Source organism: Suricata suricatta, chromosome 5 (assembly GCF_006229205.1).
Source record: "Suricata suricatta isolate VVHF042 chromosome 5, meerkat_22Aug2017_6uvM2_HiC, whole genome shotgun sequence".
In the NCBI taxonomy this organism is placed as follows: Eukaryota; Metazoa; Chordata; class Mammalia; order Carnivora; family Herpestidae; genus Suricata; species Suricata suricatta.
Genome location: NC_043704.1, coordinates 133218534 through 133234837, shown reverse-complemented (window position 1 = coordinate 133234837; position 16304 = coordinate 133218534). Strand labels below are relative to the sequence as shown.

The following is a 16304-nucleotide window of genomic DNA, read 5'->3' as shown; positions in this document are numbered from 1 at the left end:
CTGTAAATGGGGTTGAAAATATCTGCCTCATGAAAATTCATTAAAAATCAAATGAGATAATGTACACAATTATATTAAGCACTGAACCATGTGTGTAGTTGTACTAAATAAATGTAAGCTAGATATTAATTTGACATAAGTCAATTTAAAAAAAAGTAGAGAAAAACCAAATTTACAAATAATTCCACTACTTACTGATTTTATTTCTAGTCTGTGTGTGTGTGTGTGTAATTCACTTTTTATCCCAAATAGGTATCATATAATACATAGAAATCTGTACCCTGAGTTCTTCACTTGAAATCACCTGAGCTTTTCCCATGTCATGAAATTTTCATTAAAATCATGATTACTAGCCTATTATTTCTTACATTTGTGTTTTCTCGATACTTCCTTTTTTCCTGTCTTTTTCTGTATGTTCCAAGGCGTGTGTCACTTACAAGGTGTGTGTACTATTTTAAGTTCCATTTGGCGGTGACATTTGATTTTTCCAAAAGTCCATCTCATCTATACCCTTCTACATACTGGTTACTATTGACAATTTACCATCATAGTACCTCCTTCCCCTGGCCCCCAGCGCTAAGATGGAAAACTTTCTCCTAATCTTGGGAAAGTCTGGCAGAGCTATCATTCTGCTTTAAAGCGACAATGGGGCACGTGGGTGGCTCGGTTGGTTACCCGTCCAACTTCGGCTCAGGTCATGATCTCACAGTTCGTGGGTTGGAGCCCCGTGATGGGCTCTGTGCTGGCAGCTCAGAGCCTGGAGCCTGCTTCGGATTCTGTGTCTCCCTCTCTCTTTCTGCCCTTCCCCGACTCACGGTCTGTCTCTGTCTCTCAAAAAAATAAATAAAGGTTAAAAAGGTTTTTTTTTAAGTGATGTCTGTGCAGTAGAGAAAATTGTTCCATCTCCTGACAGACCTGTGCTCTCAGAATCAGAGGGCAAAGTATGAATGTGGGAAGAAGGGCTTCTGTTTGTGTAGGCCTCTCAGAAAGCTCACGCTGTCTGTTGGTTTTATTTTAAAATCCAAATCTATTTACATGTCAGTTAGTAGACATGTCTTCTTGTTTTTTGTACTAAGAGATCAATGGTTGATCCTAATTTTCAGTGATGGCTAAGATGTTGAAGATGTCTTTATCCTGATCTTTATATAAATGTTACTGGGAAGATAGCAGAGGCCACAGCGAGGGTTGCTATTCAGAAGAACTGTTATCTGGATCCAATCTTCTTAATTAATTAATTAACTTATTTATTTATGAAGGGGGTGTGCTGAGAAAGGAGAGAGAGACTCTTAAGCATGGAGCTCAGCATGAGCCCAACATGGGGCTTGATCTCACAACTGTGAGATCATGACCTGAGCCAAATTCAAGAGTCAGATGCTCAACCAACTGAGCCACCCAGGTGCCTCAATCTTCTTAAATTTACTGATGGGGAAAACCTAAAGGAAGGTAAAAAAGATACTAATTTAATTTAAGACAAATAGTGACAACCTGGTTCTTTTCCATTGAAATCACAGGTTATTTTCTATTACTTCTTAAAAATATTACCTTTGCCTTGCAGCACTGGAAATGCTAAAATATTATATTTGAATTTGAGGAGAAAAATATATAGACTAAAATGTAATTTTAAAAACACACATATCAGATCAAGCCTACTCCCTCTCTGGAAGAAGGGCTGGAAATCACAAAAACCAGTTCACATATTTTTGGAGTTAGAAATATGTATTTCCAACAGAGAGTAGAAAATCTCTGTTGAAGTCTTTTGTTTCCCTTGTCTTTGCATAAAAAAGAAGTAAGTTGTTATTCTGAAGATTTTGGAGTTCACCTGTTCTGACCACCTCATTTTACCAAGAAGAAATAAGACTGGAGCCTGGGCTGCTGGACTCCTAATTTTGTGACTCCCAGTCCACTGTTTTTCCCAGTACATCATGAGAAGCAAGCAGCTAAGTAAAATTAGAGGTTTAGAATATCTCTCTCTCGGGCTCCTCCTTACACTACTATCCTGTGAACCAAGGTTGGCTGGAATACAATAGTAACTCAACCTGTTACTAGTGACTGGTTAATTGTAACCCACCCCAAGTGTATAAGGTTGCTAAGTACAGGGGTTGATAAGAAATGGTGGTGTTAAAAGCTGCATTAAGAATGTACTGACCAGCTGGGCTAATTAGAATGCTGTCCAAACGATGGAAGTTGTAAGATATTAGGAAGTTAGCTTTGTATCTGACTATCCTTTAGAGATTAAATCAGAAATGAAATTTTGAACACTTTAATCACAAGCTATTTATGTATCCAAACTAGACAGGGGTTTTGCTTTCTCTCAATTTAAGAAATCATTATGTTTCTTTAAAGTTGCATGTAAAGTGAAATTGCTTATTGAGTTTGTTTGCATCATAAAATTGACAATGCATGGCTGTGACTAAACTCCTCCAATGGTTAAAAACTTTCAGAAGAAATGGATTGAAGGAGAGGATTGTCATAGCATGTATATTATTGGACAGAGTAGAAATTTAAAAAAATGTTCTACTAAAGAGTTAGGGCAGTTCTGACCGAGTCTCACCAATGCTGAAAGGTATGTCAACAGACTAAGGATTATTTCTTCAACACACCCAAGTTTCAGGTGCAAGGCAGTTTTCTTAAAGGAACTGTAACTAAATCTTCTCCAAGTTGAAAACAATCTTAGAGATTATCTAACACTGGGACGTTTTCATTTGTTTTGTTCATCAGCTGTCCATGAGAAAGCACCATAGAATATACAGACTATAACTCTATGCAATCTATTTATATGCTGGTCTGAATTTATCATCAGAGAGCTAGAGCTTCCATTCATTTTCCAAAAGGGCTTATGTCTCAAGAAGAATTGAGACTCAGTGAGAAGCGGTTTTGTATCACATTTCCACAAAGATAATTGGGACAGACGTGGTTTGATAAAATTTCATAGGTCATACAGCTAATTAGCAGCAGGGCTGTGATTAGAACAGAGGATTCCAACTTCCAAGTTAAGAATTGTTCTTTTATACACGTTCTTTTACGAAATATATTTCTGAGGGTCATAATTTAAAGTTTGGTGTAACTCTATGGACTGTCACGTATCAATAAAAACATGCATTAGTAATCTACAAAATATGTTTTTTTCTGTAACATCTAGTGAAGTTAGAGTAAATATATGATAAAATAGGTAATTTTTTCTCAAACTGGTGGCCAAAAAGAGTATAGGCCTTAGGTAAATCAGGGAGAAATTTACTAGTACTTTAGATGATTGTCTTCCTAAAGACTCAAAATAATTAAAATTTAGATACACATTGAGATGACTATCCAATATTATTTCCAAGTCACCAATATACCAATTTTCTTATACCAATATAACTGGCACAAAATTAATGGAAAATAGAACCCACATGCATAAGCACAAAAATGTAAAATATTTAGAAATACTCTTAATCAGAAATATGTGTAACTTGTATGAAGGAAGCTACGTAATTTCTCTTAGTTATCTAAGATTGTTTTTAAAGTAAATGGAGATTAAGTACCATACCTTGGGTAACAAAAATATCTCTAAAAACATTATTTTCCCCAAATTAATTTGTGAAATTAACTCCAATTAAAATGCCATTTGTATTTTTCAGAAGGGGGATTTTTTCTAATATTGATCTAAATGAGTAAATGAGCCAAAGTGGCCTCATTCTACTTGCTGTACCAAGATTTAAACAGTACAATAATTAAATTCTGCTATACCAGTATAAAATTAGACTATCAATGAAAGAAAAATGAAACCTAGTAACAGCCATAAGTATGCATAATAATTAAGTATGATTAAACGCCAAATTTAATTAGTATTAATAAATGGATTATTCAATAAATAATACTGAATAACTATTTTGGGCATTTAAAATATACATGCATACAAATGAAAAAGGAAAAGAAAAGAGAAGAGAAAAGAAAAGAACAGATCCAAGCTTCAAATGGCTATATTAAACTCCCCACATTACCTTTTGGGCTACCCTAAAATTCATGTCTTTAACTTTGAACTAATTTAAGAACAGAAACATTTGGGACTCTGGGAGCCAGAAACACATTACTGTCCCTGATCTTAACAATGACACAATTCATAAAACTCTTATAAGGAAGAAAGGAAGAGATCAGAGGTAGGCAAAATTTCCAGTGATTAAGTCATAGGATCCTTTGGGAGGAGCTTAGGAAGTCAATGAATGGTCAGCAAAGCATCACCTTAAGGCAAAGGGTCCTTTGACAAAATACGAGGAGGAGATTCTCTCTTCCGAAGTCTAGGTCCAGGGCAGGGCTCAAGTTCTCAGAGAACCAAGCATATTCTTCTATGGCTAAGAGGCCAAAATGAGGCAAGGAAGCAGCTCATGAGAGGGTTTTGGGTCCAATGAGAGCTATAAGTAGTACCAACCCAAATTTATCTCGAGCTAGAAAATAGAAGCATGTTTGAACCATTTACTAATTCAGGAAACCCAGAAAAAGAATAGGATAGGGAAAGAAAAAGAGTTGAAATGATTAGCCATCTCTGGTATTCCTATAAGAGTGCAACCATTGCTTATCATAGTCTTCATAGTAAGAATTGAAAATGTATTAAGAACTGACTTATTCATTGCCACAGCACACGAATCTCAAGACCCTAAATGAGGAATATGGCCTCTAAAATCTACATATTTGAATAGGCATATAATATTGTGATTTATAATAATAAATATTCACTTGGGGAGTTTTGTTCTTTAATAGTATAAATGATGAGATGCGATAAGGAAAGACAGACTCGGTGTAACTTACTTCCAAACACTGCAGGAAGATGGACTTCAGAATTTCTTCCTCTTTGAATCTGAGTGGGATGACCTACTGATCTGGGACAGAAGGCTTTATTTGTGGCCCACTCATCTATTCCTGCACTCACCCAAATATATGTATTACGCATGGGTTCTCTAAACACCCATATCAAGGCCAGTATCATGGAAAGAACACAAAGACAAGAGTTTGTCATATAGACTATTTACATAATGTCTCTCTGGAAAAAGGAAGAGATACATTTATACATATATACATATCCATATATGCACGTATGTGTGTTTGTGTATGTGTTACTAACACAATGACATGTCATAATTCTACTGCACTTTTCAGTTTGGGAACTGTTTTTATGTACATTAGCTTCCTTGAGCTCACCAAACTGATGAGATATAGAATCTGAAAAATGTTCAATGTTAGCCCAGAAAGCTAACCTATAGCCCGCATAATTTTGGTAAGGATCAGTGCTTGTTGCTACTTTTTTTTAGTTTCTTTATTTATTTTTGAGAGAGAGTGAGCATGAGTGGGAAAGGAGCAGAGAGAGGGAGACAGAGGATCCAAAGCAGGCTTGGCGCCGTCAGTACAGAGCCCCGATATGGACGTGGGGCTCGAACTCCCGAAGAGCCTGAGATCATGACCTGAGCCGAAGTTGGAAGCTTTACTGACAGAGCCACCCAGGTGCCTCTGGCTGCTACCTTCTTAAAGGTCTCTTGACTGCTTCTACATCTCACCAATAGTTAATACTGACCTCAGCGATAAGCACCAAACTACTCTGGTGAAATTGGTTTACAAGTAGAATTCTGTTCAAAGAAACATTTATGATTTAACACTCCCTGAATTTCCTCTCCCCTTGGAGCACTAAGCATATAATCACCAGCCTCATACAGCAGAGGTGCAGCCCTTTCTGTCTACCGGTCCTGTTCCCATGCTACTTAAATAAACTTATTAATTTGCACTGGAAAACGTTGCAATGTTGACCAATGTGCTCAACGATCCACAACACAGCTACTCTCTGAAGCAGGTATTTTTTATTATTTCCATTTTACAGATGAGGAGAATTTCTCTCCTCATTCTTGTAGGCTTACTGTGAAATGAAATGTGGTATCCCATATTTTTAAAAAGATGAAAATCATTATTATTCCTCCTACTATGATACAGAGTTTAGTAACTTTGACTAAGGTGTATTTTTTTTAAAACTCTGAATTCATAGAATGTTAACAGAATGTTAGTAATGTGTAGTACAAAAAGGAAGGTTATGAGGTAAAATAAATTTATGCAACATTTGGGTTAAATAAAGTTTAATCAGTTTCTTTGGGATTTCTCTGAGTTCATTCTGTGCTAATTTACCTTGTCAGGACTTCAGAATGGGATGGAGTGACTTCACGGCACAATATGACAAGAGAACCGTTTATTGCTTGGAATGTATAGTGTGAAGCGTGAACATACTTGTTTTTTTTTTTAATTTTTTATGCCTTTTATTTATTTTTGAGAGACAGAGAGAGACAGTGTGAGCAGGGGAGGGTCAGAGAGAGAGGGAGAGACACAAACTGAAGACAGGCTCCAGGCTCTGAGCTAGCTGTCAGCACAGAACCTGATGTGGGGCTCAAACCCATAAACCGTGAGATCATGACCTGAGCTGAAGCCAAACACTTAACCGACTGAGCCACCCAGGGGTCCTGCGTGAACATATTTGGAAACTCTGGTATGAGCATGTTCCGAGTACGTTTCAGCTTCAGCATTTTCTAATTGTTAAGTGTGTCCTCTCACTGAGCCACCCTGGCAACCTGAAATCATATTAACCCCCAGTCTGCTACCTGAAACTCAGAGGTGCCTTATCAAAGGATTGAGAATATTATGCAATTAAAATCTAATTTTGCACTGCTTCCTCTCTAAATACTCAAATAATTTTTAAATACACAGGTCAGACTACAGAGATAATTTGACTTCAGAATTGGACGTTCATTTATATACTTTCTTTCCTCAATTTTTATAAGCATAATTTACTTGGATAATACAAGGGAAATCTGAGTTTTAAGAAGAAACTATTGATCACCTGAAACTAATGTAACATTGTGTGTCAACTATACTAAAAAAAAAAAGGAATAAACCATCTGCTCTTTATGGCAAAAAAGCAAAATCTTTTTTTTTTCAGAAGAGCAAAATCTTGTTCTGAAAACATGAAAGCATTTCTGTTTTCTAGAAACCTTTATCAAAATAGAATAGAGCGTTGGCAACTTTTTAAAAACTGATGTGCTCAACTTTAGTTTCTCATAACTACTAGTAGTAGAAATTGTTTCTGACGTATTTAAAGCACTGTGTTGCATCGCTTCAGCATTGAGGTTAATTCCTTCTCAATGGACCTCCCTGGTCCATTAGGAATGAACTATGTCTAAATAAATTCACAGATGTGATGAGGATTGAAAAAGGACAGGAATGTGGAAAAGGACTGAGTTGTTGCTGGTTTAAGACTGTTTATAAACTGGGGGTATTAAAGTCATGGAAATTCCTGAGGCTTTTTTAAACCTTACTATTCAATGTGTCGGTGGGGAGACCAGAAGCCTGAATTTCACCTGGTAACTTATGAAACAGCCTAGGTCTTAGGCTCTGCCTTCGACTTCCTGAATTAGAATTTGTATTTTATTTTATTTTATTTTTTAAATGTTTATTTATTTTGGGGAAAGAGCATGAGTGAAAGAGGGGCCTAGAGTGAGGGGGACAGAGGATCTGAAGCAGGCTCTGTGCTGAAAGCAGACAGCCCGATGTGGCCTCATGAACCGTGAGATCATGACCTGAGCCAAAGTTGGACACTTAACCAACTGAGCCACCCAGGCGCCTCTAGAATCCGTAGTTTAATACAATCCTCAGGTGATTCCAATACACATTAAGGTTTAAGAACTTGTGCTTAGAAAACAACAACAAGCCCAGGTTTCCCTCACTAGGGTCCATTTTAATGGCTGGAAACCTTCAATTTAGCCTTTTTCTCCTCTTTCTCTATTTCCTGTATTTCCAGGAATGAGAATCAACAGATAAGGGTTATCTAAAAAAGTTTTTATAATCCTTTAGACAAGCCTGAAAATGTAGAGTGTTCGTCAATTCTACCTTCTTTAGGAAGAGCTGGTAGAGTTATTGAAATAACCAGCTCCTGGTATCCTCAGTCCGGTCATTTTTTCCCCCCAAGCATGGGGCTTGGCTTGTAAATTTTAAGCAGTTAATAACTAGAGAGCCTTTCAAATCAATCGGCTTTTATGATGTTTTATCCAATGAGGATCAGGAGGTTTAGGATTAAAATTCTCAATGAAAATTTGAAAATGATATCTCACTTAATCCTTTTCTTCTCATTCTAGATTTCCCAGCTTTTTCTTTCTTTTTTCTTTTCTTTTCTCTTTCTTTCTTTTTCGGTCACTGGTACAGATACACATTCAGGCATCCACAATGGATAAGCATACCCCAGCCAAGGATTAAAAGATAAAAAAGCTTCTCTCTATTACAGTATACTCTCATCTCTAACCTTTGTAGCAGATCATCTGTTTTCAAGTTCAGCATGTTGCATTCCCTAAGTCTTGTTCTCTCTCTAATTCTAAGTCTGCATGTCCTGCTAATGACTTCCTTTTCTGTTTTTGCTTGCAACTAGGAATCATGACTGTGACAGAAATATCACCTCTTCATGAGACTTGAATAGTATTGCTATCAACTCGACACAGCTCATCGATGTAAGTTTGAGCAGGTTAGCTGCAGTCTGAGGAGAGCCCCAGTTAGTGGAGGAGGTGGTTAGAATGGTGGTAATTATCAGCAGCAAGAACAATCTATGTACCAGACTATGTTAAGTATGTCAACTTGAGCAACTCTAATACTCAAAACCATTGAGGGCCTGTACTACCACATCCATTTTATAGATGAGGACACTAAAGTTCCTTGTATAAAAAGTCACACACTGAAGTCCTCTTGGCCAAAATCCCATGCCTAGTATATCCTTGAACCAAGATTAAATCCAAATCCTTCTAACTTAAATCAGAATGATTATATTCTATTCAGTATCCTAATGGAGCTCTTTGAGGACTAATTCAAAGCCATTAATTGAACTTTATAAGTGAGAATTAAAATCATATATTAATTGGGATGCACATAAATACTCAGTCTTCTCACGCATTTTTAGCTGGGCATTTATTTGTTTTCTTATAGTAAACAAGTAAAGACCCACCCCCACCCCCCAAAGAGATCATTCTGAAGCATTTCTCAGCAGCCAAAACAAAAATTTTAATTTAAAAAGCAACTTAGTTGTGATATGTCTCTTTAACATATTGAATCTTGCCCTTGAAGCACCGTGTCTAAGTTTCTTCAAAGTTTCCTATATCCCAACAAGCTTTTGGGATAGATGTTAGACTTACTTACCACCTATATGAGCCTTGAAGGGGAAATCTGTATGTGTGCAATTATGAGGCTATGTGAAAATTGCTGATTTTTCCGAGACTGACTCAAAGATAAGGTGTGGGCTTTTCTATTTTGAAGATGGACAAAAGCATACAACTTGTTGTCCAGCACTACAAAACCACAGCTGAACTTTAAGGGCAATACTTTTTAGGCCATTCCTTAATACTCTTCCCATATAAAATTGTAAGTATCACTAGTCACAGTTAATGGTACTTTTTTTATTAGAATTAACTGTCATAATAAAATGATAAGGATGGCTAGAACAGCTACTATTTACTGGGAATTTACTAGGTGCCACGCACAGTATAAAACGCTTCACACAGATTTCCTAATTTAATACTGGCAACCTTAATGAGGTAGGCACTATTGTTATTGCCATTTTATAGATATCAAAAATGAAACAGAGCAAAACATCTCCCCCTATTCCCTGGATCACTGCTTCAGAGAATTTTATGCTTCTCTGTAGCCTTTGGATGAAGTCCAAACTCCATAGCTTAGCATGAATGGTCTTTAAAGATCTGGTCCCTGACCGTCTGCCTCTTTAGCCTCATCACCTTACTACCCCCATTCACCTTTTATGCTGGTTCTTAGTGAACTGCTTCACATCGCCACGTCCCTGCTCCCAGCCATGCCCGTTCCTCAGCATCTACAGAGACAAGACCTACTCATCCTGTCAAACTAGTTCATCTTGGAAAAGCCTTTGCTGATCTTCTAGTTAGAGCTAGCTCTCTGTGCATGCTCCAGTTACAGCACTATCACAGTGTGATATATCCATTGAAGTATTTGTCTCTCTTTCTAACTGGACTTGAAGTTCCATGACATTAAGTAGAGTATTCGTCTAGGTTATCTATCTCCAGTGCCTTACCCGGGACCAAGCAAGCCTGCAGTGGGCCCTTGAAAAATATTTTTTGTAAAAGGCAAAAGATTTATGTGATCTGAAGAGAAACAGAGTATTGAAAAATATTTTTTGAATGAATAACCAAATCTTAAGTGATCACCCTATTCATTCTTCTCTCAATCTCACTGCCTGAAAATATTTGCTAAACAGCCATTCCCTACAATTTCATAATCTTCAAAATTATTAGAAGGAGTTCTACACAAGGAGTTAGGGTATCTGGGTTCTTCTCCCATGACTGTCATTTAGTAAATGAATGACCTTGAAGACTGATTCATTCAATATTCCCCCCCCACACACACACATTTGCCATATGCCAAGAACTATATACCACAGCAGGGGTACAACAGAGGATGTGACAGACAATAATTCCTTCCCGCTTCTCCCACACAGAGCCTGTAGAGCCTAGAGCCGGATTTCTCATCATAAAATCAAAAATTTAGACTTAGATCCTCCCAAGTCTAAAACTCCATGAAACAGTAAGCCAAACCTCAAATTGCCTAAAATACAGTAAAGAAGCACATAAATGTAAAAATACCAGCAGGAATCAATTCATAATCAGCCTCTGGTATAATTAGTCCATGAGTAATTAATTCCACCTTCTAAAAATAGCTATAGATAAGCGATATTACAATTTTTTTTAAATATTAGCTTTGATTTGGTCTGAGGCAAATTATTGAAACGTTCTCTAGCTCTAAGTAGTAGACCTGTCAAGGACAAAAAGCGGAAAATATCATTTCAAGGCAATTAACGATGATTAGAAAGGGAGCTCTATTTTATCCTTTGGGAAGACGAATTTGTTCTATACATCTAATGTTAGTCGCCACATAAAAAGTGTGTCTCTGATCAAACTTTGTTTGTGTGAAGATTTGTGGTAATTGGACCAAAAGAGGCAAAACATACTATCAGTGTACAAATTACATAGTAAAAACAAAATTAGCCTAGGCTCTCAGCTGCTTCATTAGAAAATTAGGTAGAGAAGGTCATCATTATTTAATTTGCATCCAAATCTCAGCTGGAGAATGTTTTGCATGAACAACGAGGTAAGCAATTTGAAGGAAGGGAAAGTCCTTGTAGCCAAGCCTAGAACCCCACTACTGACAGGCGTAATTAGTATACTACCTTTCAGAATGTATACCAAGAGGTGTTTGGACAGGAAGTCTAATTTTCTAAAGATAAAGATTCAGTAATTCTTACTGTCACTGAGTAAAACATCAATTCTTGGACATCCTGTGGTCACAAGATGTACTTCCTGACACATCCTTTTTCCTCAAACTTGATGACATGCGATGGTTGCTCCTGATGGCTTATGTGGACACTGCACCATGACAGAAATAAGCACACAATGCTGGGTTTGTTCTTCCACTAAGGTCATATCATGGAAACTGAAATAGACATCTGAGTTATATGGTGAGTTTTCTCATGCACTAGGTGAGGAAACTGAGGCCCCTAGAGGTGAACAAAATTACTGCAAATCTCACGGTTGGTTAGTGGTGGAGCCGTGAGAACAGGAGAGATCTGTTTCCCCAGCCCAATGTTCTTCTCACCGCTGGATCATGCCAGGGCTCTCTGTGTGGGTTGCCGTCTAGCTCACAAGCTCCCATTCGTTACATTGAACCACAACACCAGGTTTAAGAGGAGGAGTGGTAGGGGGGCAATACTGAAGTCGTTTAGATGGTGGGCTTGCTTTTTTCTTGGAAAATCAATACTCCTGTGTGTTTGTGGGCAGAAAGACAACAGCTAGTTTGTACTTATGTAGCAGAACGGGTGTGCTGGGGAGGAAGCAAAAAGCTTTCCTCATCTAACTAAATTTGAGAGCGTGAATAAGCTGAATTTCCCCATCTGGAGACTCTCAGACTAGACAAGCCCTACAAATTAATATGAGTGGATAGGTCTGGGGCCCGAAGGAAATTAGGTCAGGCCCAGAAAGGAATCAGGTGGCTGACCACAAGCAAGAATTTTAATATGGATTCAAAACAAAGGGCAGAGATCTAATGCTGCAGTTCCCTGAACACCATTAGGACCAAACCGGAGTGTGTGACGAGGGAGGCTTTGGGACAAGAAAATAGAAAGGGAAACAATACTAAAGACAGAAAATGTTTTAAGCCACATACAATCCAGACTTTGATTCTCCTTTTAATCAACTCTTCTCTTTCCTCCTCGTGCTGTTTTCTCCTCTCTTCTCCTCTCCTCACCTCTCCTCTCCTCTCCTCTCCTCTCCTCTCCTCTCCTCTCCTCTCCTCTCCTCTCCTCTCCTCTCCTCTCCTCTCCTCTCCTCTCCTCTCCTCTCCTCTCCTCTCCTCTCCTCTCCTCTCCTCTCCTTCTCTCTTCTCATCTCATCCATCTTCTCTTTATGTGGGATATTCTTGCTTTCACTCTGCAGTTCTATTTCTCCCTTTACGTCCTTTCCGAGAATGGAGATCCATTGTATGGCACAGAAGAAGTACTTTGATGAGGAGAATAAAACCATCCTGAGATGAAAATGATCAGAACACATTCATTGCTTTGGTATAGTTAGGGGTCAAAATCGAGATGCGTACGTAGGAGCATTTTTAGAAGATTTGAAGTAGAATCTGTTTTCTTAGGATCTCCAATTCGTTCTCCACAGATACACTTGGAAGGCTTTGTATGTGCCCTGTGGTAAGAGGGCAGCATTATGAGAGCCAGCCCAGGGAGGTTCCAGATGCATTCTGCCACTAAGTGCTGGTGTGAAAAGTTAGAACATTTTTCTCTCTTGGGAATCTCTTGTGGCTTCATCCCTGTGCAAAGGTCTGAGCTTCCAAAAGTTCAAGATTGATTTTTTGGTGAAAAGAAGTGAAGACTTTTCTAGCCAACCAAGAAATGGATTCTTTTGATGAAATGTCAGGTAAGGAAAAAAAAAAAAAACGAATTCTACATGGTGCACCATGATAATTCTCTAAAGGCAATGATTGTGAGAATAATGCAGATATTTTTGAATACAGGGTTATAGCCTTTGGAATTTTCATTTTCTGTACAGTTCTTGTGGTTAGCATAAATTTAAAAATGTGTTTATGTGCAGAACATTTCAGATTCATTTATGCAAAATTATGTAGCCCATGGAAAAATCTCCCTTAAATTCCCATGCATTATGGGGACACAAAATTCTACAAATTATATTTGTAAATATCCAGTCCCCTCTATCATCACACATTCTCAAAGTATACTAGATGTGGAAAGTGTGTCATTATAATGCACTCACTCTATCTCTCACTGCAATGATTGGCCAGTTGCCTAGGGATTCAATGGTACTTACCCCTGCACTGGCTATGTCTGGTAAGATCACATATTACTTACCTAAACACTTCTATGGCCTTGCTGGTCATTTTAAAGTTAGCCTATTGAAAGCTTAACCCATTACTCTTTGTGTGTGTATACATATATATACACACATACACATATATATGGCTTTTCTGGAAAACTCTCTTAAAGAAATTGCATGTATCATAGGTCCCATCCCCCCGCCTCTTCTTGGCTCAATCCCTAAAAAATATTAGACAAATCGACAGTCAGAGGACATATTTATGGACTCATCTTTCACCTCCTCCAAATTTTAGACAACCTTCCTTTTCACTTAAAAAATGGAAAATGTGACAAATGTAAGCCCTTACCAACTTCCCACTTCAGAAGGCTGTTGTCTTCCCTCTCCATTTTTCCAATGACATACCAGATACACGCCATCCAGTGTGCAAGGAGCGCAAACATGGACATGAGCAGAGTGAGGACGATTGTGCTGTGCTGGGAATAGCGGTCCAACTTCTGCAGGAGACGCAAGAGACGCAGCAGCCGGACAGTCTTCAGGAGATGCACGAGAGACACCTGAGGGAAGAGACCGAGCGGCACCACTTGGCTCATGGGTTCACTCCATGCCACCACAGTTCCTTTCACTTACAGCCATTCTGGAAAGTTCTCGAAATCAAGCATAATCATGATTCCAATGCTACGGTCATTTTTATGACCATGCCAATGTCATTTCTCGACATATTATATCAAGAGGTGGTAGTATAAAGGATGATGAGACAGTTTAATTTCTTTGAATGAATACTTATTTTCCTTAAGGTTTATCTTTTTTCTCAACCTATTTGACTGAATATGATTTTGCGTATTCTGACACAACTGAAACACATTATGGTATCGGGATTGAACATAAGGTGTCTCCACCTATCACACATTTTCTTTCAATTCCATGTCCCTTCCTCTATGCAAGAGTGATTGAAGGAAAACTCTGTGAAGTGGTAATAAAGGTAACTTGGTTTTTTAAAATAATAGTGATTAGATCTATCAAACTTGAGTAAGATTTACTCACAAATGCCAGTGCACCTCCTGTCTCATGAGCTGTGCTTTCGTCTTTCTAACATCATTGACTGACATAGAAGACTGGTGCCTGAAGCATATGCTTTCTGAACTCTCTGTCAAACAAACATGCTGAGGGAACCAAAATCAAATGGAACATTGTTTTTGAAAACTCTCCTAGGTCCTACCTTTGGGCACACTAAAACAATACACTTGTAGTTATGGAATTATTTTCCTTATAATAAGATTTCCTTATAACGTCAGGGCTCCTCTGAAAAATGTGCACCACTGGGGTCCACAAGAATGGTCATTGTCACTATGAATAACATATGTGGTGCCCTAATACATACTCTTTCACACCCTCAAATAGCCTCAACGAGCATCCTAAAATAGAAAAGGCAATAAAGTATTACCTCATATAGAGTAATAGAGTAAATAGACTTTGACAAATTACTTGGCCTTTTCTAATTTGGAGGTGGGAGGAAGGAACCATAAATATGAGGGAAGAAAGTAGTTTATAGGACTATACCCAAGAAAGTATTCACTCTACAGATTCAACATAAACAAGGTCAGCATCTTATGGAAGTTTGCCATTATAATTAGTTGGAGTCCATTGACTTCTAGTTCCTTCCTCCATTATCTATCTCCCTTTATATCTAAGAAAATTGTACCTAGAACAGTTCTTGACACATAGTAAGTGCTCAATAAATACGTGTTACATGTGAGAATGGTTCATAATACAATACAAAACACTCTAAACTCAATACAATAGAAGTCCAATAAAAATGTTTTCAGTTGTACTCTCGTGAATTCTATACTGAAATATAATAAAATCATAAGGTCAGTTGAGGAACTTGACAGCTACCTCTGCTTTTATTTCTTTTTCTCATTCTTCTGTGTCAAATTTTATTTTCTTTCCTTTCACAGTCTAGTCCTCATCTGTCATTTCTCCAGCTGATTGTAAACCAGCTGATTACCTGCCAGGACGTTGCAGTATCTACTTTTAGCTTAGAAAAGTTACTGGAGGTGGAGTTTATTTTATAGGGAGAAGAGTTTGATAGATGGATGACAATTTCATACTTGAAATGAAACATCAAACAGAAGTCCCAAAAGGAGGAAGTCATTTGCTGTGGACCGAATTGTGTTCCTCCAAATCTCATGTGTTGAAGCCCTAGCTCTCAATGGGTTGATTTTGGTGATGGGGCCTTTGGGAAGTAATTGGATTTAAATGAGGTCATGAGAATGGGGTCCTCAAAATGGGATAGGCACCCTTATAAGAAGTGTCCACAGAGTGCTCTCTCTCCCTTCTTCTCTCTCCCCCTCTCTCTGGGTTCCCTAACACTATGTTCCTCTGTCTCTTCTCCATGTGAGAACTCAGCCAAAAGATAGCTGTCTACATGTGAGAAAGAGAGCCCTCACCAAGAACCAAATTGGCTGGAACCTTGATCTTGGACTTCCCAGTCTTCAGAACTGAGAAATACATTTCTATTGTTTAAGCCACCCAGTCTGTGACATTTTGTTATAGCAGTCTGAGCAAACTAAGACACCACTGAACATGGAATATTGTTGTGGGCAATATCCCCATCTTTCTCTGACCAGAAAGAGGATGTTCCACGGAAAAATGGGGGACACCCTTACATGAGAACAATTAACATTCAGAAAGATAAAAGACATGAGCCTTGGTGTCCAGGATGAGGCAACATTGGTGATTTTTGCTAATATTTAAAAAACATTTACACTTATTCCCATCTGAACCAACAGTTTCATGCTATAAAATGTGAATTTTGGATCTTTATGAATGACAGAAGAAAGAGGCATATTTGACTTAGATGGAAATCTATAATCTACAGAAAGGAAAGTATTCTTTCTACCTTAG

At 38.0% G+C, this 16304-nt stretch overlaps 1 protein-coding gene across 1 annotated transcript in view; it reads right to left on the bottom strand.

The window, feature by feature from the left end:
- The window catches only part of KCNH8 (potassium voltage-gated channel subfamily H member 8), a 224430-nt gene that overhangs the window by 89892 nt on the left and 118234 nt on the right, over positions 1 to 16304 (bottom strand). The window contains exon 6 of the mRNA XM_029940344.1: positions 13747 to 13954. Coding sequence (XP_029796204.1) covers positions 13747 to 13954 — 208 coding nt within the window. The remainder of the gene's footprint in view (positions 1 to 13746; positions 13955 to 16304) is intronic.